The 25,196-nt window shown below is 48.8% G+C and overlaps 1 protein-coding gene across 2 annotated transcripts; it reads right to left on the bottom strand.

Annotated features, from left to right (window-relative positions):
- Nucleotides 1-1,696: 1,696 nt before the first annotated feature.
- Nucleotides 1,697-22,998, bottom strand: NPAT (nuclear protein, coactivator of histone transcription). 2 transcript variants are annotated; one of them, XM_075266081.1, is made up of 18 exons: nucleotides 22,853-22,998; nucleotides 18,318-18,436; nucleotides 17,059-17,119; nucleotides 16,559-16,631; nucleotides 16,427-16,467; nucleotides 15,449-15,682; nucleotides 12,869-12,956; nucleotides 12,657-12,771; nucleotides 12,071-12,162; nucleotides 11,257-11,341; nucleotides 10,196-10,295; nucleotides 9,934-10,053; nucleotides 7,585-8,826; nucleotides 6,369-6,484; nucleotides 4,804-4,897; nucleotides 3,935-3,998; nucleotides 2,775-3,846; nucleotides 1,697-2,077 (listed from the first exon to the last, which is right to left on the bottom strand). In XM_075266081.1, the coding sequence occupies exons 1-18, from the start codon at nucleotides 22,887-22,889 to the stop codon at nucleotides 1,994-1,996; spliced, it is 3,837 nt and encodes a 1,278-aa protein (XP_075122182.1). In that variant the 5' UTR covers nucleotides 22,890-22,998; the 3' UTR covers nucleotides 1,697-1,993. The 2 variants fall into 2 exon arrangements, with proteins under 2 accessions (XP_075122182.1, XP_075122183.1); XM_075266082.1 differs by having other exon boundaries at nucleotides 15,449-15,613.
- Between the last annotated feature and the right edge of the window lie 2,198 nt (nucleotides 22,999-25,196).

Below are 25,196 nucleotides of genomic sequence, written 5' to 3'. Positions count from 1 at the left end.
AATAGCCTTAAGAAAGGCTATTCATCTCCTACCTTTAGACGTGGTCTCTGCCGCGCCGTTCCATAGAAATACCGGTTTTAACCGATATGCAAATGATCTCTCCGCAGCAATGAGGGCGGTCCCCAGCGCTGAAAGGCCCATGAGCGCATCCCCATTGCTGCCCGAGAGCTCTTTCCTGCGCCGCCTCCTTCTTCTGCAGCAACTCCGCCTCTTCTGGCTTCACTTGCTCTTTTAGTTCTATACAGGAGCATAGAGAGGCCACCCAAAAATGGCCGCCTCCTGTATTGAACTGCAAGAGCAGCTACCCAAAAATGGCTGCTGGCCGCCAGCCATTTTTGGGTAGCCACTCTTGCAGTTCAATACAGGAGCCGGCCGGCGGCCATTTTGGGGTAGCCGCTCTTGCAGTTCAATACAGGAACTGGCCGGCGGCCATTTTGGGGTGGCCTCTCTATGCTCCTGTATAGAACTACAAGAGCAAGAGAAGCCAGAAGAGGCGGAGTTGCTGCAGAAGAAGGAGGCGGCGCAGGAAAGAGCTCTGGGCAGCAATGGGGATGCGCTCATCGGTGTTTCAGCACTGGGGCCCGCCCTCATTGCTGCGGAGAGCTCATTTGCATACTTGTTAAAAACGGTATTTCTACAGAACGGCGCGGCGGAAACCACGTCTAAAGGTAGGAGACGAATAGCCTTTCTTAAGGCTATTCCGACGTGGTAATTAGAAAAAAAGGTAGTTTAATGGTAGAATCCCTTTAAGCTGTCCTGCTGCTAAACTTGTTCCTCGCACCGTGCCTGTGATTGTTCCAGCATCTCAGCAGATAATGAGCGTGTTGTTGAAGCCGCATTCATATAATCTGTGCTCACTGGTTGGACTCCTCATTGACTTCTCCTTTTGAGTGACCTGACGGATGAACAAGGCTCAGAGGTGGGAATTTTTGTAACTCCGTCCCACACATGGATCAGTGGGAGCAAACACAGAAAAATCCCGTGAGTTAGGGCCGTTGTCCACGTCAGAGTCCCGTTGAATTTAGTCCAGGTCTTTCCCACAGATAAAAGGTTTTGTTAACCAATTGTTCATGTGTCAAAATTCAGAAAAAAAAACAATAAAAATCTAGTTTGACTGTGTCATATCTTCTGTTTTTATGGCCCCCACACAATATATAATCCCCTATCTATGGCCCCCTTTCTCCCACCCACAGGGTAGCAGCACATCATTTTTTACTCCCTTGTTCACACTAGTCCTCCAATGAATCTATTTAAGATTCAAACGGACTGTCCATGTTATCAGAATTGGGGTTTGTCTACAAGAAAGAAATATTTACATCAGTGGTAGGCTTTTTTTTTTTTGGTCAGTTCACATCTGTATTTGTTAATCCATTTGGGAAACCCGAATGCATTGGTGAGTGGTGTGAAGTGAAAGCACACAGACCCCATAGACTATAATGGGGTCCGTGTGCTTGCCACAAGATCTCTGCATGAATCATGCGGACAGGAAAGTAGATTGTGAACTACTTTCATGTCTGCACGCTACCTTCGGAGATCTGGCGGCAAGCACATGGACCCCATTATAGTCTATGGGGTCTGTGTGGTTTCACTGCACACCACTCGCCAATGCGTTTGGGTAGTGCGTTTGAGGGGTCTGGAGAATCAAGAATCATCTTCACAGAAATTAATCAGCAGACTTATTTTTAATAAGAGGCTGTAAAACCAGAACTGCCCGGCCATATAAAAACACAACTTAAAGCTGGATAAAGCAACAAAAATATCTCAAATTTACAAGTGGATTGTGTGCGGAGATCAGAAGCGATGTCACACGTTATCCAAGTATTTACAGTTTAGAAAAAGCAAAGCCACGCAGCAAGTGCTTTAATATTAAATTACAAAACCCCACAGAGGAGGCGACCCCCGGGCCCATTATTTACACACGTATTTGTACATCTTTACATATCCCATAATAACGGCTCTAAGGTACATTGTGCACTTATTCTTCTACTTCATATTACTCGTCGTAATGGAGGGACATTAAAAATTTATCCACGTCCATTCCGGCTGGGAAACTGTCCATGCTCTTCTTCCGATTTTTCTGCAAGAGAGGGGCAAAAAAAAAAGTTACATTTGTAAAAAACTGAAATGTGTTCTGTCACTCTCTCCGAATAAGAAACTTGTTGTTACTTTTCACATACCGTATATACTCGAGTATAAGCCGACCCGAATATAAGCCGACCCCCCTAATTTTACCACAAAAAACTGGGAAAACGTATTGACTCGAGTATAAGCCGAGGGGGGAAATGCAGCAGCTACTGGAAAATTTCAAAAATTAAAATGGTCGGAGTTTTTGGGTGCAGTAGTTGCTGGGGAAGGGGAGGAGGTGTTTTGGTTGTCTGTCTGCCCCTTCCCTGAGCTTGAGGACTGGGATTCCCCCCCCCACTTGGAATTCAGTCTGGCTGTATATAGGGGATCTGCAGTGCTCCTATTAACCCCTTCCCAACAGAACAGGAGCACTACAGATCCCCTATATTCAGTAGACCGGGCACTGTCAGACACAGGGATACCTAATGAGTTTGTGTGTCACAGTCATTTTCTACTTTTACATGTATTCTAGGCAAAGGAGGGATTTACAACTTTTATTTATTTTAATTTTTTAATTTAATTTTTTTTAAAGCTTTTTTTTTCTTCTCTATTTTATGAGAGATTCTATACATTACTATTGCGCCTGGTCATTGCAGTGCTAACCACTGAGCCACCGTGTTGCCCCCCAATCTCATCTCCTAAATTGTTACCTTTGCTCTCTTTTTTTTCTGTGAAGATGACGGGCTTATCTGTTCTTTCTTATTCGTCGGTCTCTGAAATTCTTCGGTATCTTCAAGCTTTCTCTTTTTAGAAGCGCTCTTGCAGGATTTTATTTGCTGGGTGTTGTCCTTTAGAGGAGTGTTACCAGTGGACTTTGCAAGGGAAGCGCGTGACAGTATCATTAACGTATGAGCGGCCATGTTGACACTGTTCTCACTACCGGCCTCGCTGGCAGGGCTGCAAGTGGGAAGCTCGGGCGTTGCAGGTGGAAACATTGGTTTTGGGGTTCCACCATCTTCATTGTAACGCTTGCATGTTGGGGTCCTTGCCTGGTCCCCTTGAGTATCTGACGGTTTCTCTTCCAATCCAATTCCTGGGGTGGACGGAATAGGCAAATCTCCCTGAGAGGATTGTTTTGAAGGTGGACTCTGAAAATGCATGTCCTGTAGTAAGTGGCTGGCTTGCTTGACCAGAGGACTAGTGGGGCAGACTCTTTCTGAGGCCACTTTTTGTGGTGTCCTCCTCAGGATATTTGGTAAAGACGTTGGTTTCTTACTGGTTTCCTGGGGCCGTTTGGCGTTCTTTTCGCTTTCCTGAGCATTGCTCCTCTTCTCCGCCTGCATCGGCCTCTGATGTCCCGTCTCTACCTGCAGAACGTTCTCCTTGTTGCCCAAAGTGCCCCCACTTGATGTTACGGGTCTCTGCTCCGCCGGCTGATCCTTTGCAGATGCAGTGGCTGCTTTCGGATTCTTCACTACAGGAGGAGGAGCGACATTTTCATTTTTTTTATTTTCTTTTGGCAGATTCGATCTGGATGAAGAGACGCTTCCTAAAGAGGAGGCCACATTTGGGACAGCCTCGTGTCTATCAGTTCTTGGACTTTTGGAATTGGAGCAGGATGGAGAAGCTAATTTGGATTTGGCTGACAAGGCTCCATCAAAGCACAGGACCCTCCTATGGGCTTCTGCTTCTTTGGACGGTGCGTTGGCGCTGTCTGGAGGAGCGGTGTCATTGGCTTTATTTAGTGGCTCCGATTCAGACTTTTTCCCTTCATTTCCTAACCTATATATCACCAAAAGAAAAAAAAAAACATTAATAAATTCAACCTGACCCGTCACAGTGAATCTGTCCGTATTACCCAAGTGCCGACCTTTGTACAACCAAACTGGACGATCCGCTTGAGGGGTCGGCGGCCGAGCTGGATAATGGTTTGCCTGGATTGGAAGAGGAAGCGCAACGTATATTAGACATGACTGGGAGGTATCAGACACTCGGATTTAGAAATTCGTTAAAGGGTTATTCCTGAAATGGGCATAACTACCCAAAAGCCACGACTACACAGGAGTAACTTACAGAAACAGCGTTCTAAGGGCGGGTTCACACCTGCGCCCCGGTCTCTGCTTTGTGGGTTTCCGTCTTCTGCCGGAGAAGCTGGTCAGGAGACGGAAACAGTCAGTCAGTGTCCGCCCGTGAGCGTCTTCTGGTCTCCGCGGCAGAAACCGGGATTTTTTAATTTTTTTTTAACCGGACACAAAGTCCTGCATGTCCGACTTTAAAAAAAAAAAAATCCCGGTTTTGCCGCGGAGACCAGAAGACGCTCACGGGTTACTCTTTGCAAACCCATTCAAGTGAATGGATTTGCAAAGTGACTGGCGGTTTCTGTCTCCTATCCAGTTTCTCGGGAAGAAGACGGGAACCTGCTAAGCGGAGACCGGGCGCAGGTGTGAACCCGCCCTAAACAGTTTCCATAGATTGAGGTGAACTGGAGCTACGGAAACCATGCAGCACAGCTACTCAAAAGTAAGCAAAAATACAGTCACGAGAAACCCAGTTTGTGACTTTGAATGCCTGGCATACCCGAAAACTGGCATACAAGGCATAATAAACCTGCCCCGTACCTGGGAAGTGTTTGAGAAGCAGAAATGAGATCTCATAGCAGAGAATAAAGCTGAACATCACTTACAGGATGACACAGAAGGTCCCTGCTGATACAGGAATCCAAACACGCCAAATACATACCCGGATTTGCACTTGTTTTGACTGGAGCAAGTTTCTGAGACCTCGGCAATGGCAGCTTCGGGATTATAGGCTTGGATACAGGCACGTGCAAGAGCTACAAAATATATATTTTTATATAAGAAATCATGCCAATCCATGTGTACAGGCCTCGTGTACACATTCTCTACTGCCCAATCTGATACCGCTGCTATTCTAATAATAGGATTGATTTTAAAATTTGGACCTGGTAGTCATTTGACCATTCTGGAAGTCTGTTTTTGACCTCTATTTTAAGGTCAGTGGTAGTGCCCTCCCCCCAGTTGGCCTCCCTTTCACTTGTACTGGATTAATACAAAACAGTCAGGGGTGACCTCCTGCGACACCTCCTTGCGGCCACTAGGACAGTCACCCCTAGGCACTGGTGGCCAGGAGTGGCTCCAGGAGTTCCTCCACATATGGAGTATGGAGCTGCTAGTAGCGGCAGATTCCACTGACTCCTCTGGGTGTGATGCCCTCCGGCGGCCATGGAGGTGTTCCAGGAGTTGACTGACTTTGCTAGCTCTTTCTCTTGAGCTCCGGATAACTTGGGATACGTTTCTGTTACTACTTTCAGCTCTAATGTCCCTCATTCTCTCCCCTCTGTTGCCTCCCTCGTCTGTGTGTCTCCCTCTTCCTAGTCACACCTGTTCCCCTGGGAGTAACAGTTCTCAGGAATCCCTCCTTGAAGGCTCCGGCCCTTTCTCTCTTTTGTATTATTGCGAGAGCCTGAACTGCACCTTCTTGACTGACTTGTTTTCTGGGTCTGCGGCCCTAGTTAGTCCTGCAATATGCGGCTACACAGCTTCCTGTTTTACATTTTGTTTCATCCTTTGATGTTATACATTTGAAAAACTTTAAAGAGGACCTTTCACCGATTTGGGCACAGGCAGTTCTATATACTGCTGGAAAGCTGACAGTGCACTGAATTCAGCGCACTATTGGCTTTCCCGATCTGTGCCCCGGGTAAAGAGCTATCGGTCCCGGTACCGTAGCTCTTTATAGTCAGAAGGGCGTTCCTGACAGTCAGTCAGGTACGTCCTTCTCCACAGCAGCACCTATCGCGCTGTACTGTGTGAGCGGGGAGGAACGCCCCCTCCCTCTGCTCACAGCGCTCGCCCATAGACTAGTATTATCAGGAGGGGAGGGGGGTGTTCCTCCCCGCTCACACTGTACAGAGCGATAGGCGCTGCTATGGAGAAGGACGTACCTGAGTGACTGTCAGGAACGCCCTTCTGACTGTGAAGAGCTACGGTACCGGGACCGATAGCTCTTTACCCGGGGCACAGATCGGCTTTCCAGCAGTATATAGAACTGCCTGTGCCCCAAACCATGAAAGGTCCTCATTAATAAAAGTTGATGAAGCCTAATAGGATTTATGCACAATGCTTGCTAAACAGGAGGATCCCTGGGATAATAACTACATTAACTAGAACACATCCTCAGTGATGAAGAAAAGCACATCCTCAGTGACCACTAATTGATATGGAATGATATGGAATTAGTGGTCAGTGGAAGGACCAGTGTTTTACTAACGTCTTAGTTATTACCTGGTGAGATGGCGCATTGAAAGTGCTACCGCTCTGACCAACGAGAGACACCGGGAACATGCCCATAACTCCCTGCAAGACAGGCTGGACAGGAGAGGCGAGTATAATGGTGGAGCCTGAAAGAAGACAGAGATTATATGGAGTATATACAGAATACTAGCTAAAGGAGGTATTTAGGATTACATAAGAGACTATAATATATGACCACTGAAGCCAGTAATGGCCACATAGGGGGTCCCTGACATCTCTGGAGCACCAAAAAAAAAAAAAAAAAAGAAGCCCTTTCCAATTCTATTTGCCCAGAAGACTAAAAATGGGTTTACTAGTCAAAATGAAATAATTTCAGCTAAATTGCTCAAAATGGCGGCGTTAGTCTTGGTCATTGAAATTAGTTGAGTGACCGAGTGTAATCTACCTAAACCAATGACAGCTATTAAAGGGATCCTATCGTTAAAGTGTTTTTTGTTTTTTTCTGACTAACACGTAGGAATAGCCTTAAGAAAGACTATTCTTCTCCTACCTTTAGATGTCTTCTCCGCGCCGCCGTTCGGTAGAAATCCCGGTTTTCATCTGTATGCAAATGAGTTCTCTCGCAGCACTGGGGGCGTCCCCAATTCTCCGAGAGAAATATCCAGCGCTGCCTCCATCTTGTTCTGGAACAGCCTCTCTCTGCGTCTTCTTCCGGTGCTGGGCATCAAACTTCTACGCAGGTGCAGTCAGCTCTGCCATCAGGCCTTGGGCACTGCACATGCGTGTGCCTATTAATTTGTGACCCCCAGCACTGGAAGAAGACACGAGGAGAGGCCGTTTACTCAGTAAGCGGCCATTTTCTTGTGGCCAAGGGCATGCACAGTCGGCTCTGCCCGAGGCCTAGAAGATTGAAACCCAGGATGGAAGAAGACACAGGGAGAGGGCGTTCCTGAAGAAGATGGAGGCGGCGCTGGAGAGTTCTCTCGCAGCATTGGGGACGCCCCCAGTGCTGTTTGAGCACTGAGGACCTCCCCCAGTGCTGTGAGAGAACTCATTTGCATACCGAAGAAAACTATCATTCCTACCGAACGGCGGCGTGGAAAAGACATCTAAAGGTAAGAGAGGAATAGCCTTTCTTAAGGCTATTCCTACGTGTTAGGGACAAAAAAATTGAGTTTTAATGATAGGATCCCTTTAACAAGACAGGGAAACCCGTTTAGATCATGCATATAACAGTATCACGCACCTTGAGAAAGCTTTGGTGACACAGTCTGTCCAACCGTGTACACGCTGCCAGGTCGGGGAGGAGTCTGAAAAATCCCTGGCTGTTTTTGGCTGGAGGCAGAACTATTAGACAGCATCACGATATTAGACGGCATGGCTGAGCCACTGTTGATGTAAATGTTCCCGCTTGGGGTAAACGTAGAGCTGGTCACCGGCACGATCTGTATGATACCACTTTCTGCAGAGCTGTTAGAAGGGCCAGAGACTGAATAAACCGTACAGTCACCACTTAAGGCGTTCACACTTACGGAGCCATCGCTGGACTGAGTTGCTGCAAGGGGTGAATCTGTAAGATCTATGATGGCATTGTCCTGGATTGGAATGGCTTTCTGACTTTTCACCACAGGTGACAATATAATAGCAGCATAGTTCTCTGCGTGTATACTGTCTACAGCGTTATGTAATTCTGTATCGTCTGACAGATCTTCTGTAAGGATGTTGAGCATTACGATACTCGAGTCTTCCATAATGGTTTGGCTAGGAATTGGGACAGAACTACAAGGGGTAGCAGTCTCAGATGCCACAACGACCTGTGCGGGAAATTCGATATGAACGGCTGCACTCGGCGGGGTCCGTTCCTTTGAGGCTACCATTTCGGCTACATTTACGTGCTGGGTGCTGACATGACAGGGATGACTTGAAGGACTCTGTTTTGAGCTGATCGTTGCTTGACCGTTCTTTTCTTTCCGCGGAGTCCCTAACGCTTTCGAAGATGGTGGAGTAACAGGCTCACTTTTATTGGTATCCGAAGGGGTCACATCAATGGTCACTTCAGTGCTTGCTATGTCTTTTGGCTCCTTATTCACAGTCCTCGGAGACTCGGTACCTATTGACATTGATCCATCTGTCTTTGGAGGTGAACTTTTCTCGGCTGCTTGGGACGCACATGTGGAAACGTCCTTCGAAGGCGATAAGTTCTTGATTTCAGTATCTTGTTCCCGTGAGGAGTCCACCGCATCCATCCCTGGTAAATCTGTGCTAGTGTCCATTACTATTTCACATTCTGGGCTCTCTGTAGGAGCGAAAACGCTGTTCTGGTCGTCACAAGATGAGGTTTGATTCTCTAAAGTCGACTTTTCATTTGCACTTGCTTGCTGGGAAGTGCAAGGAGATTGGGAAGTCTGGTCCTCCAAGGATTTCCCAGGCGAGATACTTTCCTTTCCTTTTGATGGGACTTCACTTTTCTTAGGCCCTTCAGTAGAATCTAGTGGAAGAAACATTTCAATTAGTTTTGGCTATGCGTGCAAATGTCTATCTGTGCTTGTATGAAATCGTAAGACAGATGTAGAATTACATGGACACTCTTTGATATCCTATCCTACTAATCCTATCCTATTAATACTTCCTACTATAATATCCTTCCTACTAAGTAGTTTGTGTGTTTGGATGTTTGTTCCTCAATCACGCAAAAACGGCTGAACGGATTTGCCTGAAATTTGGCACATACATAGATTGTCACCTGGATGGAAACATAGGCTACTTTCTATCCCCGAAAATCACATGGCTTCCTATCCGAGAACAGCTCAAGGACCTTTGATGACGTCATCAAGGGGTCTTGAGTCTAGTTGAACATAAATTTTTTCATAGCGGTCGTGAAGCCATGTGATTTCCGGGTATAGAAAGTAGCCTATGTTTCAAACCAGGTGACAATCTATCTATGTGCCAAATTTCAGGCAAATCCGTTCAGCCGTTTTTGCGTGATCGAGGAACAAACATAATATTAGTAGGATTAGCAGGACTAGAATCAAGGCCCCTTGATGACGTCATCAAAGGTCCTTGAGCTGTTTTCGGATAGGATCACACTATTGTGTGGGCGGAGCTACATGCTATTTTGTGGGTGGAACTATATAGTACTGTACCGGACAGTGTGGAAGCTGCTGAAAATGGATGGAAGGTCAGGACAGTAGAGAACATGCAGGCCGTGTGTGGGCAACAGGAGTATATGGGGTGTAGAGTTTGTGTGAGTAAAACGGTGGAATGTGGGGTTCAGGCTCTGATGGAGCACTGTGGCAAATTTCAGCAACATCCGATCAGCCGTTTCTAACACAGAAGCTGCTCAGACACTGACATAAGAAAACTCCTGTAATCCAAATTGCCAGATGTAGCAGAGCTTAGGCAGAGCTTAGGCAGAGCTGAGTATGCTGTCCATATGCACAGATGTAGCAGAGCCGAGACATGGGAGCAGGGGGATTATGGACAGCAGCAATAGGCTAAATATAAGTGGATCATCGTGGCTGGCAACAGTAACCACAAAAAATATCTATACCAATAGATACGCTGCCTAAATTCTGCAAAAACAAAAACTCGTCACCTTCAGCATCCAGCACTCTCTCCACAGCTTCTGGTCTTTTCCCCTTTTCAGTTACGTTCTTCGGATCAATATTACTGGATGTAGACTCTCGGGTTGCCACCTTTGGAGCCTTGGATGTAACTGAAAAGCATTTATTAGACAATATGTTGAGTATGCAAGAGGCCAAGTAAAGAGATACAACCGTCTCTATATACTGCTGTGGAGTCATCACAGCAAACTGCATCAATGCCTTTGGGGGTAAATATACACCGTAAAAACTTACCGCATGCAAACAAGTCATAGAGTTCCTGAAAGTCAGGATCTAATTCTGTTTGTGTTAGAATATCATGGATGGCCTCCTCAGACATGTGTATCTCTCCTCCCTGAGAAGAAACACAAAAATAAAATCATTGAAAATTCATATGAAATTGCCATATAGACTTCTACACACTGAACGAGACATCACCACCACAATGTAGGAAATATGTAAATTATTATTGACATCCATAACAGGAAGAAGCTACTGAATCCAGCAAAGTTTGCTTTAGGCTAGAGCGTGGCCGGAAACTCCTTCACTAACATAAGTGAAGGGACTCTAAGGGTAAGTTCACACGATTTTTTTCGGCCTGGAACCTGAGGTTCTGGACCAAAATACGGGTAGCTGTGACTTGATGCCGCTGTGATGCACTGGCATCCAGTTGCGCACTCCGCTCTGGATTAAGCCCAAATGAATGGGTCTAGTTGGGAGAGAGTGTCTTCAGGCGGCTGTCGCGAGGCGAATCCACCTGAAAGAATGAGCATGTCGCTTCTTTTCTCCAGGAAGCCGGAACATACTGCTCCTGGTAAAAAGAACTGACCGGCTCCCATTGAAATCAATGGGAGCCGTCTTTTTGGTCAGGATTTTGAGGTGGATACGGCCTCAAAATCTTGACTAAAAAAACCCTGTGTGAACTTACCCTAATTGTAACTCAGAGGGGGCTGCAACTGTGACTTGAAATACCCTCCAAAAAACAGGCAATGCTCGATCTTTTTGCAACGAGAAGTCACAGCACCCTCAGGGTTACAATGCAATTCAATTCATTTGCATTGATGAAGGAGAGCGACAAGGCCAAACGCCATGTAACCCAAGTCTATTCTGTCCTTCAAAAGAAAAATGTTTTTGGCATCTTAACGTTAGCAGTGAAGAGGATTCACCTTTATAACAGTGATGATGCCCCTTCACTGTAGACATAGCCTAGGGAAAAAAGGAGCGCATAGCAATGGGAAAACCTAAGTAAACCGATTGCAAACAAAAACTAAATAATGAAAAGTCTTGCCGAGCAGAGACAGTAGTCACCAAGTTACCTGGAGGCCGAGGATCTCATCAATGGAGGTGTCCTGCTCTGCTGTCGCTCCATCTGCCTGTTTGGTACTCTGTGCTGCCGACTCACTGAGGGAGAGATATAACATGGTGTGAATACTGGGCAACTATAAATGCTTCTATGGTGTAAAAAAATTCTACATTATACCAATATACTAGAGAATTTATGCGCCAAATGACTTGGAAAAAAAATTGAGCAAATTTGTATTATATCAAATAAAAGATTATGCCGGGGGCAACATGGTGGCTCAGTGTTTAGCACTGCAACCATGCAGCACTGGAGTCCTGGGTTCGAATCCTGCCAAGGACAACATCCTGCAAGAAGTTTGTACTCTCTCCCCGTGTTTGTGTGGATTTCCTCCCATACTCCAAAAACATACTGATAGGGAAAAATGTACATTACAATCTACATTATCAGTGTGAGCGGGGAGGAACGCCCCCTCCCTCTGCTCACACAGTTCGTCCATAGACGAGTATTATCAGGAGGGGAGGGGGCGTTCCTCCCCAGTCTTACAGTACAGCGCGATAGGCGCTGCTGGGCAGAAGGGCGTCCCTGGCTAAGTGTCAGAAACGCCCTTCTGACTGTAAAGCGCTACAGTACCGATAGCGCTTTACACCGGTCACAGATTGGGAAAGCCGATAGTGCGCTGAATTCAGTGCACTGTCAGCTTTCCAGCAGTATATGGAACTGCCTGTGCCCGATCTGATGAAAGGTCCTCTTTAACTTTGTATAGACATATAAATGTGAGTAGGATTCCTTGAGGTCACAATAAGCAGGATGTGTAGAGCAAGTCTTACCTTCCAAGAAACTTGTTGATATTCTCTGCCAGCTTCTCCTGAAGACTCTTATTGCTCAAGATCTTCTCCCTGGCATTTTCGATCACCATTTGCTGGATGTAAAAATCAAAGTCATCACAAATCTTTAACACGGAGCCAACTTTTAGTACGACTGTCGGCATATACGTGATCCAATCACATTTTATAACTAAGGGCGGGTTCACATCTGCGCCCCGATCTCCGCTTTTAGGTTTCCATCTTCTGCCGACAGTCAGTGTCCACCCGTGAGCTTTTTGTGGTCTCCGTGGTGAAACAGCTTTTTTTTTTTTTTTTTTTTTTTTTTTAACCGGACACATAGTCCTGCATGTCCAACTTTGTGTCCGGTTAAAAAGAAAATGGTTTCGCCGCAGAGAGCACAAAACGCTCACAAGCGGACACTTTGCAAATCCATTCAAATGAATGGGTTTGAACACTGACTGCCGGTTTCCGTCTCCTGTCCAGTTTCCCGGGCAGAAGACGGAAACCTGAAAGCTAAGACCCGGGGCGCAGGTGTGAACCAAGCCTTACTCTCTTTAGCTATTGAAAAGGAGCAATGTAATTTACTTACAGGGAAGTCATTGTCAATGATAGCTTGAAGGGTATCGACATCTTCAGTCATGGCTCCATCTAATGTGACTGCAGTTGCGCTCATTGGTGCTGCTCTTCTCCTCCGCTGAATGTCTCTACAACAATACAGATTAATGACATAACATATTAATCACCTACAATACATTCGCATTAAAAAGAACTAATCACAAAATTAGGATAAACCGAACTTACTGCTTTCGTCTCATAGGAGAAGCGGTGGCTGTAGGTGCGGGCTTTCTTTGGGTACAGATGGATGAACTGCTTTGTGCGGGTTCCTCAACTAGGCCAGAATGAACAACAAATGGCTAATACACAGTAATGCTACCTACTGTTACTCATATAGGTCATATGTGCCACATTGGTAAAACTGGTAACACACAAATTCAGAACCCGGATAAAAATCTCTGAAAATATGAAAGTGCAGAGTTGCTTTGTCACTGACAACTAGTACATGTATGGCTAGGCGGTGTATATGGTCTCCAATGTGCACATATTCATAGTTACAAATTTCCATTGATGTGTAAATAATTGCAACCTATAATTACAAGGCAAAGCCTGAGATTTCAGCTTCCGGATACAAAGATCTGCGGTGTGTGCGCATTTGCATCAGAGCTCCAGTTCAGACTGATCCAAGTATCCCTCTGACATGAAAGGAGCTCTTATCACTAAATTTTCGCGTTTTAGCTAAAGATATGAATGAATAACCTTTAAAAAGGCTATTCAGGTGCTGCTAATTGTTTATAGAAAGACCCCCCGTTTGTTAATTACCGTGGAAATCAATATGCAAATGAGCTCCAGGGTGCACGGTGGGCGTTCCGTGCACCCCCTTGCGTCATACCTTCTGGATGCCCACTGCTACCTCCAAGCCCTCCTCCTCCTGCTTATTCACCGCCTCCGTCGTCGTCGTCGGTTTCTATTGAAGTCACGCGCGTGCGCAGTAGCGCTCCCTCCGGCGCGCACATGCTCCATATCACAATGTTCTCTACGGGAAAATGGCGCTGGAGTGTGCACAGTAGCACGTTGGAGGGAGCGCTACTGCGCACGCGCGTGATTTCAATAGAAACCACCGATGATGGAGGCGGTGAATAAGCAGGAGGAGAAGGGCTTGGAGGCAGAGGTGGGTGTACAGAAGGTATGACGCAAGGGGGTGCATGGAATGCCCACTGTGCACCCTGGAGCTCATTTGCATATCAATTTCCATGGTAATTTACAAAAGCGGGGGGCTTTCTACAAACAATTAGCAGCACCCGAATAGACTTTTTAAAGGCTATTCAGGCATATCTTTAGCTAAAACACAAAAATCTAGTGATAGAGCCCCTTTAAAACCCCACTCTAGTTTTTGACGGTTTACACATTAGCTGCAAGTCCCCAATTTCAATGTAAGTCTATGGCAGTGTGACACCCAGGATTTCATAGACTTACACAGTAAAAGTGGGTTCAGGCTGCTGTGTAAATTGGCAGGTCTGTCTGTTGGTCACATGACCAGTTGGGGAACCAATTTGGGAGTTACAGTAAATGACACACCCGTCATTATACTTCAGTGTGGCCTGTACTGAAGGGGCTAGGAATTTAATCTATGTATTAAAAAAAAAAAGTAGAGGGACAGTATTGTAATCTGCACATCAACAGAATGCTGGTAAGAGACTATGGCTACTATATAGTCACATGCAGCAAATATGACGCAGACATTTCAAGGTCACCTTTATACAAATGAAAAACCCACATGCCATCAAGACAAGCCCTTCCAGATGACGAACAATACGTTCAGGTGCAATAATTTCTGCCCTATGTGAGTATATTCTTATTGAGGGCAACTAAAGGAATTCGCCATCAGAAAAAATTCCATGACAGCTAACCATGGGCTGTGTCACAAACCAGGAGAAGTGAGAACTGTACGGTTGTTGGGAGTCTCACTGCTCACAAACAGCAGGGACCCTTGTCCTGTATGAATATGCATGCCCACTACCACTCCATTCAAAGTGTATGGGACTGGTGAAAATAAAGAATGGCTTTTGGCTATCTTCATTAGTTCCTATAGATCGAATAGAGCGGCGGTGACCAATACTTCATTCAATATCTATGGGACAAATGGAGAAAGCCGAACATGAAGCTCGGAAATTTCCACCAGTCACATATACTTTGCACACGTGACCCAGGAACCCTATTTTTGCGTTTGGTGCAGAGTCCCAGCAGTTTGACATTTAGCCTGTGGCTTTCCATGGGCCAACCACTTTGACTTAGGGTTGGTTCACATCTGCGTTGGTATTCCACATGGGCACCCCCTGAATAGACTACCAAACGAAATTGCAAGTGGTGTGCAGTAACAGCACACGGACCCCATAGACTATAATGGGGTCCGTGTGCTTGCCGCGTGCTGCCCGCACGAATCATGTGGACAGGAGAGTAGATTGTGAAGTACTTTCCTGTCCGCATGATCTGTGCGGAGATCTGGCAGCAAGCACATGGACCCCATTACAGTCTATAGGATGTGCTTTTACTGCACAGCGCTTGCAGGTGCATTTGGTATTCTGTTCAGGGGTTGCCCATGCGGACTCCCTCGGACGGAATACAAACGCAGATGTGAACCAAGACTTACACTGTTTCTCAACATCTTAAACATGACAGAGCAGAAAAAGTATAGAGACGGCTACTACAGTGAATAAACTTTTAGCACTTAGCCAAGTCATGAAAAGAATAGAATAAATAAAGAATTTTGGTATCAACCATAGAATAAATGAATGGCTTGTGCTATATAGAGATGAATGCACTCACTGCTGATGGAAGTAGAGTTACTGTTTTGTACAATAGACTCTCCTCCAAAAGAAGAGCTGGTGATGGGCTGTAAGGCACCTGGTGGGTGAAGAGGTCTCAAAATATACTGAGTAGCCATTATTGGTGTAGATGTCTGATGTATCACAGGGTGTGAGGTCGGAGAACCTGAAACAGCCAGAGGGGAGGTCAGCATTCTCTGTCGTAATCGGTCATTTATCGCCTTTCTTGTGCGCGCTGTGGAGTCATTAAAAGAAAGTTATAGTAGATGAAAAACCTTACAATATTGAATCTAAAGAAAGAGGGGAAAAAAGTCCAAGTCTGTGCAGTTTAGTGAGAGAAGCAAGAAAGAGCATAGCTGGGAAATAAGCCAAGACTTTAAGAGCCGGAATACATAATATTGGTTAGACCGCCCCATTTGTATACGTCCTATTAGTGACTATGGAGGTCATAGAAAGGGGGCGGCCTCTATTAGCCAAAATTGAAGAGCCCCCTTCTTGCCGATCCAAGGAGTGCTACACTTCCCATGTATCTGAAATCCCATGGAAAGGATACAGAGCTCAGGAAAGGGGAGAGATTTGTGCTGCTGCGCTAAGGGTTAGTATAGAAGTTACAGAACAAGTTTTATGCTCATATTCTGCTATCCACAGGAGAAAGGATAAGGGTCTGATGGCAGGGGACTCAAGCGCTGGAAGCCTGGAAAAGGGATGCCCAAAATCACTGTGTGAATGGAACAGTAGCCCACGTCTGACGGCAGCTCCATTTACTTGTATGGCATTAGCAGAGGACTATCCATAAGTCCAAAACAAGTCATTGGAGCGGTGGTCATACATGTACACTACTGCGCCTTCACAAGGGGGACTCAGACCCCCTCGTCTCCTGACCATATGGGGTCCCAGCAGCCAGACCCTCAGCCATATCCTTAATTCTGTGTCTAGAAGAATCCTCTTAGTAACGTTAACAATTACACTCCTCACTCACCTCTTTGATTGTTGTTAAAAGCTGACGACTCTTGCATGGACCTGACAGGTGAAGAAATCATTTGAATGAAATGTCACTGCTTTTTGGACAGTGTATATGATCAAGATCAATCGGAACAACATAGGAGTATACCTGATCTGGGACAGCGTGACGTCAAGCTTCTTCCACAGAGAGGACATCATGAATGGCACTTCTGCTTCATTCTCTGGACAAGAAATTCAGTTTGATAGGTTAAACAATGAACTATGAGAGGGATCGGCAAACTTCGGCTGCTGTGAAACTACAACTCCCAGCATGCTGTAGTTGTAGTTTTCTCTGTACACAAAAGTCAAGCTTGTAACTACATTGCGTTACTTGTCCGACAGCCTGCAACCTACAATAACGTTGGATGCTGCAGGTTCATCTACAGATCGCTCCTTGAAGATATCCACTGAGGAATACATTGACCCCAATTCTAGGCTCTGCTCTCAACCGGAACGGCAGGGGATTTTCAGAATATTAACCAGTATTGCCAAAGTACAATACACAAGATAAATGAATCCGTAGAACGGCTCAACTTCGGAGGCAAATACAGACTTCTAGCAAATATTCTAGCGGCACGAAGCTATAGGAGTTTCATCAAATCCACTCACCCTTTGCTTTCATGGTTATGTATTCATTTAGAATTGTAGTCAGGTTTTTTCCAAAGAGAGACTGAAAAAGAGAGAACATAAAATGACTAATAATACAGTCCAAGACAGCTTAGTGTTAAGAATTAGCAAACTGCCTTAGGTTTACTTCCAAGACTACTTACTGACGGGGCTAAAGAGCCGAGTACATTCTAGGACTTGCTGAGCACAGGCATTTACAGGGTGGAAAATACCATCCACATTTCAGACTGACAATATAAGTTCTCTATGAGGCTGAGAGTCGCCATGGGCGTACTGTCCCATCATCATTACAGTTCTAGATAGCAGCCCTGTGGGGTGACGCAGTAATTCGGCATCTTAGACCCCGACGCTGGTTCACGCAAGTGTGTTGCATCTTTGTTGCACTGGTCCATCCGAGTACCAGAACAATAGAGAGGTGGACAGCGGAAACACACGTAGTATGACACGGAGTATAATGGGGTCAATATTTTAAAACTGAAACCAGTATAGAAACAAGTTCTCTGTGCAGGGATTTTGCCTCTACCAATTTTCAGGCAGACACTGTGATGGAGAGAGCGAGGCAGACGTGCACAAAGCCTGACAGTCCAGGTCTCAGGAGTATAGGAGACAGAGAGACTTCATTACCTTGGCCACAGACAGACAGACAGACTGACACTTTTCCCTGTATCGGGCTGTGTATATAGGAGGCTGTCAATCATCCGGGGGGGGGGGGGGGGGGGGGCTCACTTTAAAGAGGACCTTTCACCTCCCAGGGCACATGCGGTTTTATATACTGCTAGAAAGACGACAGTGTGCTGAATTCAGCGCACTATCAGCTTTCTCGTTCTGTGCTGGTACCATAGCTCTTCAGTGTCAGAAGGGAGTTTCTGACAGTCTGTCCGGAACGTCCTTCCTCACAGTAGCACCTATAGCGCTGTACTGTGAGAGCGGGGAGGAATGCGCCCTCCCCTCCTGATAGTAGAGTCCATGGACGAGTACTGAGGGGGCGTTCTTCACCGCTCAGCGTCATGGCTGGGCAATAAGCAATGCCCCCTCTCACAGTACAGGGCAATAGACGCTACTATGAGGAAGGGCATTCCTGACTGACTGCCAGAAACCCCCTTCTGACAGTGAAGGGCTACGGTACCAGCACCGATAGCTCTTCACCGGGGCACAGAACGGGAAAACCAATTACAGCATCTTCTAGTGATCCTGCTCTATGCAGATCAGCAAACAAAATAACACACAATCCATTTCTTTACCAGCAAGCATCCTGGAATGTTGCCATCTTCTGTATGATGTTCTGCATACTCTTTAAGGTTCGGACTCTCCGCAATGAAGGATTGGCAGGTAGAGGTCAGTTTCTCTTGCTGTAGATAACCTAAAAAAAACCAAAAAAAAACCACATCATCATTGGGAAAAGCAAAAAACAGACTACAATTGAAAAAGACAAGCAATGGATGTGTAGCCAAATAGAAGAGAAAATACAGAAGACGATTAAGAGCGAGGACAAGGAATCTATCGGAAGTGAAGCCTTAGGATGTTACACAGCCAAGATTCCCAGAAACTGCTCCTGTGTGAGATACACAAAGGTCGGGCAGAAGTAGCGGCAACTATTTGTCATGGCATTGGCTACAAATCTTCACAGCATACTGCCAATTCTTTTATGATATGGACCCAATTAAAGGGGTTTCCCATCATTAGGGTCAGATCATTAGGGTCCGACCATAGAGACCGCCGCTGGTCAGGAGAACGGGGTGTTCTATCCCCCATATTACATAAAGCAGGGGTTGGACAATTTATGAGGTCACCGACTTCACCCTGTGACCTTACAGAAGTTCATTCTGACTAGATATCCACTTTAACCCTTTCCCGACATTTGCCGTAATAGTACGGCGCATGCCGGGTGTCTACTGCTTTACGCAGTAGACAACTGGCGCTAAAGTCTCCGATCGGTCCCCAGACGGATCGGAGGCATTAACTCCTCTGGCGCCGCGGTCAAAGGCGCCATTTTGCCGGTGATCGCTGGTGCCTGGAGCAAGCTCCAGGGCCAACGTTACGATTCCATGACAGTCGGGAGCCTTGTAAAATTCAAATCCCCCCTCTTTCCCTAGAACGCATATAAAAGTAGTTAAATACTGTGAAACACATACATGTTAGGTATTCCTGTGTCCGAAATCGCCCGCTCGACAAATCTATAAAAATATTTTTCCTGTAGGTAAACGCCATAGCGGGAAAAAAGTCAAAAGTGACAAAACCGCCGTTTTGATTCGGATAAAAAGTGATCAAAGCAATAACATTTCCCGAAAATAGTAGAACTGAAAAATACACCTGGCCCCGCAAAAAAAGACTCCCTATGTATCCCCGTACATGGAAGTATAAAAAAAGTTACGGCCGTCGGAATATGGCGACTTTTAGAAAAAAATTTTTTAACACAGTTTTGGATTTTTTTTTAAGGGGTTAAAATGTAAATAAAACCATATAAATTTGGTATCCCCGGAATGGTACCGAAACACAGAACACAGGGGACATGTAATTTTGGCTGCACAGTCAACGCCGTAAAACCAAAGCCTGTAAGAAAGTCGCAGAAATGCATTTTTTCTTCAAAGTCACCCCATTCTGATTTTTTTTCCTGCTTCCCAGTACATTATATAGAATAATTAATGGTGGCATCATCAAGAAACAGCGCAGGGTATCAGGCAAGGGGAGAAGGCAGGGGGAGAAGACAGCGGCAGGGTATCAGGCAGGAAAGAAGGCAGCGGCAGGGTACCAGGCGGGGGGAGAAGGCAGCGGCAGGGTACCAGGCGGGGGGAGAAGGCAGCGGCAGGGTACCAGGCGGGGGGAGAAGGCAGCGGCAGGGTACCAGGCAGGAAAGAAGGCAGCGGCAGGGTACCAGGCGGGGGGAGAAGGCAGCGGCAGGGTACCAGGCGGGGGGAGAAGGCAGCGGCAGGGTACCAAGCGGGGGGAGAAGGCAGCGGCAGGGTACCAAGCGGGGGGAGAAGGCAGCGGCAGGGTACCAAGCGGGGGGAGAAGGCAGCGGCAGGGTACCAAGCGGGGGGAGAAGGCAGCGGCAGGGTACCAAGCGGGGGGAGAAGGCAGCGGCAGGGTACCAAGCGGGGGGAGAAGGCAGCGGCAGGGTACCAAGCGGGGAGAGAAGGCAGCGGCAGGGTACCAAGCGGGGGGAGAAGGCAGCGGCAGGGTACCAAGCGGGGGGAGAAGGCAGCGGCAGGGTACCAAGCGGGGGGAGAAGGCAGCGGCAGGGTACCAAGCGGGGGGAGAAGGCAGCGGCAGGGTACCAAGCGGGGGGAGAAGGCAACGGCAGGGTGCCAGGCAGGGGGAGAAGGCAACGGCAGGGTGCCAGGCAGGGGGAGAAGGCAACGGCAGGGTGCCAGGCAGGGGGAGAAGGCAGCGGCAGGGTGCCAGGCAGGGGGAGAAGGCAGCGGCAGGGTGCCAGGCAGGGGGAGAAGGCAGCGGCAGGGTGCCAGGCAGGGGGAGAAGGCAACGGCAGGGTGCCAGGCAGGGGGAGAAGGCAGCGGCAGGGTGCCAGGCAGGGGGAGAAGGCAACGGCAGGGTGCCAGGCAGGGGGAGAAGGCAACGGCAGGGTGCCAGGCAGGGGGAGAAGGCAGCGGCAGGGTGCCAGGCAGGGGGAGAAGGCAGCGGCAGGGTAGCAGGCCGGGGGAGAAGGCAACGGCAGGGTGCCAGGCAGGGGGAGAAGGCAACGGCAGGGTGCCAGGCAGGGGGAGAAGGCAACGGCAGGGTGCCAGGCAGGGGGAGAAGGCAGCGGCAGGGTGCCAGGCAGGGGGAGAAGGCAGCGGCAGGGTGCCAGGCAGGGGGAGAAGGCAGCGGCAGGGTGCCAGGCAGGGGGAGAAGGCAGCGGCAGGGTGCCAGGCAGGGGGAGAAGGCAGCGGCAGGGTGCCAGGCAGGGGGAGAAGGCAGCGGCAGGGTGCCAGGCAGGGGGAGAAGGCAGCGGCAGGGTGCCAGGCAGGGGGAGAAGGCAGCGGCAGGGTGCCAGGCAGGGGGAGAAGGCAGCGGCAGGGTGCCAGGCAGGGGGAGAAGGCAGCGGCAGGGTGCCAGGCAGGGGGAGAAGGCAGCGGCAGGGTGCCAGGCAGGGGGAGAAGGCAACGGCAGGGTGCCAGGCAGGGGGAGAAGGCAGCGGCAGGGTGCCAGGCAGGGGGAGAAGGCAACGGCAGGGTGCCAGGCAGGGGGAGAAGGCAACGGCAGGGTGCCAGGCAGGGGGAGAAGGCAGCGGCAGGGTGCCAGGCAGGGGGAGAAGGCAGCGGCAGGGTAGCAGGCCGGGGGAGAAGGCAACGGCAGGGTGCCAGGCAGGGGGAGAAGGCAACGGCAGGGTGCCAGGCAGGGGGAGAAGGCAACGGCAGGGTGCCAGGCAGGGGGAGAAGGCAACGGCAGGGTGCCAGGCAGGGGGAGAAGGCAGCGGCAGGGTGCCAGGCAGGGGGAGAAGGCAACGGCAGGGTGCCAGGCAGGGGGAGAAGGCAGCGGCAGGGTGCCAGGCAGGGGGAGAAGGCAACGGCAGGGTGCCAGGCAGGGGGAGAAGGCAACGGCAGGGTGCCAGGCAGGGGGAGAAGGCAGCGGCAGGGTGCCAGGCAGGGGGAGAAGGCAACGGCAGGGTGCCAGGCAGGGGGAGAAGGCAGCGGCAGGGTGCCAGGCAGGGGGAGAAGGCAACGGCAGGGTGCCAGGCAGGGGGAGAAGGCAACGGCAGGGTGCCAGGCAGGGGGAGAAGGCAGCGGCAGGGTGCCAGGCAGGGGGAGAAGGCAGCGGCAGGGTAGCAGGCCGGGGGAGAAGGCAACGGCAGGGTGCCAGGCAGGGGGAGAAGGCAACGGCAGGGTGCCAGGCAGGGGGAGAAGGCAACGGCAGGGTGCCAGGCAGGGGGAGAAGGCAGCGGCAGGGTGCCAGGCAGGGGGAGAAGGCAGCGGCAGGGTGCCAGGCAGGGGGAGAAGGCAGCGGCAGGGTGCCAGGCAGGGGGAGAAGGCAGCGGCAGGGTGCCAGGCAGGGGGAGAAGGCAGCGGCAGGGTGCCAGGCAGGGGGAGAAGGCAGCGGCAGGGTGCCAGGCAGGGGGAGAAGGCAGCGGCAGGGTGCCAGGCAGGGGGAGAAGGCAGCGGCAGGGTGCCAGGCAGGGGGAGAAGGCAGCGGCAGGGTGCCAGGCAGGGGGAGAAGGCAGCGGCAGGGTGCCAGGCAGGGGGAGAAGGCAGCGGCAGGGTGCCAGGCAGGGGGAGAAGGCAGCGGCAGGGTGCCAGGCAGGGGGAGAAGGCAGCGGCAGGGTGCCAGGCAGGGGGAGAAGGCAGCGGCAGGGTGCCAGGCAGGGGGAGAAGGCAGCGGCAGGGTGCCAGGCAGGGGGAGAAGGCAGCGGCAGGGTGCCAGGCAGGGGGAGAAGGCAGCGGCAGGGTGCCAGGCGGGGGGAGAAGGCAGCGGCAGGGTACCAGGCAAAGAAAAATTGTAAACATTTTCCCGAAGTCTCTCAAAGTTCTAAAATAGAAATTCTGTACTAACATAACACATATACCCCTATATACAACATATATAACATATATACCCCTATATATAGGCACAACAATAACATGCAGCCTGCAGTCCTATGGCTGTCTGTACATGCTGGGAGTTGTAGTTGCACATCAGCTGGAGAGCCACAGGCCATACAATGCCTCTGTATACAATCACACAGGGTCACCATGTACACAGAGGAAATGACAGGTGACCTGTATACAAACATACGTAATGGCGGGGAGGCCTGTGGGTAACGAGACGCGCACTCCTGTCTGTGGCCCTAACAGTGAGGACTCACCCAACACCAGCCGGGCGATATCGGACGGCAGAAGCATGGCGACCCCTGCAGAGGGGCATCCGAGACGGCAGACACTGCCCGGAGCCTTCACCAAACTCAGCGCTCAGCCCCAACCCCTCCTCCGTGCACGGCTTCTCCCGCGCTGCTGTGCGGTGCAACCCTGGAACACTTCCCCCGCCCGGCACCGCCACAACAGTTCCGGATGAGAGCAGCGGCAAGAGAGTTCCGCTCAGAACAGAATCCTTAGCTAGAAGCTGTATATAGATATCTATATAGCTGTATATGTGTATTATATGTGTGTATATATGTGTGTGTATATATACATATATTGTTATTAATATGGTGTTATTTATTATTATCCGCATATGTTATGTTCATACTATAATAATAATAAATATTATTTATATAGCGCCAACATATTCCATACCTATCAACTTATGAAGAGTAGAAAGCGGGACAAAATGTGCGGTGCGCTAAGCAAATTTAGATCCATCCACTTTTATGTTGACTCCGCCCATTCTCATTCATTTTTCATTATATGTCCCCCCCTCCATCTCTGCCCCCAGATTCATGTCCCTCCATCTCTGCCCTCAGATTCATGTCCCCCATCTCTGCCCCAGTTTCATGTCCCCTCCATCTCTGCCCCTAGGTTCATGTCCCCTCTATCTCTGCCTCCAGATTCATGTCTCCCATCTCTTCCTCCAGATTCATGTCCCCTCTATCTCTGCCTCCAGATTCATGTCCCCCATCTCTGCCCCCAGATTCATGTCCCCTCCATCTCTGCCCCCAGATTCATGTCCCCTCCATCTCTGCCCCCAGATTCATGTCCCCCCATCTCTTCCCCCAGATTCATGTCCAAACATCTCTGCCCCCAGATTCATGTCCAAACATCTCTGCCCCCAGATCATTGTACCTCTATCTCTGCCCCCAGTTTCATGTCCCCCATCTCTGCCCCCAGATCATTGTACCTCTATCTCTGCCCCCAGATTCACGTCCCTCCATCTCTGCCCCCAGATTCATGCCGTCCCCCCCCCCTTCATCTGCTTACAGTTTCATGGTCCCCTTCATTATGTTCCCCTCAATGTTTAACACAAAAAAACCACTGATACTCTCCTTCCAACACCCCCCCACCCCCACCCCCCCGCAGCTCTCTCCCTGGTCACTCACATAGTTGTAGACGCGATGTGACGTCATCACATTGCGCCTACACATGCAGAAGTCGGAGCGCAGCGGTAAGGCAGGAGCTGAGTTGAAACCGGGACATACCTCCTGCCGACTGGGAACGCGAGACAGGACACCGAAATTGTGAATGTCCCGTGGAAATCGGGACAGTTGGGAGGTATGCATATTCCACAGCACTGTACAGTTTGTAGGGTTCAAGTACAGATAAAATGATACATTGCAAAGCGATAGTCACATCACACAATGGGACTGAGGGCCCTGCTCGCAAGAGCTTACAATCTATGAAGTAGAGGGGGTGACACAAGAGGCAGCAGGGGTGATATTGCTTATACAGTGGTCAGACAATTTTGTAATAGAGGTTACTGTCATTACAAAACAAAACTGTATGAGCCGTCAGCAGTCGTGTCCTTTAACATATGTATGGTGCCTGGACATATAAAGTTAGCCTGAAACGGCATCATATCATGTGGGGTAATGTGGGAGTGGGGACAGAGGAGGGTTAATTTTGGGGATTCTAATTACAGTACAGAAGGGTTTACATTAGTAATTGTGATAGGCCTGTGTGAAAAGATGCGTCTTTAGTTTCCGCTTGAAACTGTAGAAATTGGGAGTTAATCTGATAGTCCGGGGTAGAGCATTCCAGAGAAGTGGTGCAGCTCGGGAGAAGTCTTGTACACGAGCGTGGGAGGTTCTGATAATGGAAGATGTATGTCTTAGGTCATTGAGTGAACGGAGAACACGGGTTGGGCAATATTAATGGTATATAGCAGGAATACTCACTGACTGCAGTTCAACACTAGGAAAGGCCCACACTAAAAAAAAAAAAAAAAAAAATCTTAAACAGGTCCAACATTTATTGAGTATAGGGGGTCCTCTAACCCCCAGTTTTGCGGACACAGCAAAGGAAGAGATGGCCATGTGTATGTCGGTCTCTTCAGTCTCTTGTCATGGAGGTCCAAAAATACTTGAAGCCATTCTTCAGATAGTTATGGTTCGCAGAAGTAGGAATACCTGGAATTTATGTCATATTGTATGTATATGTTATTAATGTCTGAGATGTAAATACCTGTATACGAACTCCAGTCCAAGTACCAATGTACGATTGACCATCTCACATCATTATTTCAGGTTCAGGAGACTCTAGTTTTCAGAATACATGCGA

Source organism: Leptodactylus fuscus, chromosome 2 (assembly GCF_031893055.1).
Source record: "Leptodactylus fuscus isolate aLepFus1 chromosome 2, aLepFus1.hap2, whole genome shotgun sequence".
Taxonomy (NCBI): Eukaryota; Metazoa; Chordata; class Amphibia; order Anura; family Leptodactylidae; genus Leptodactylus; species Leptodactylus fuscus.
This window is presented reverse-complemented; position numbering and strand designations above follow the sequence as displayed.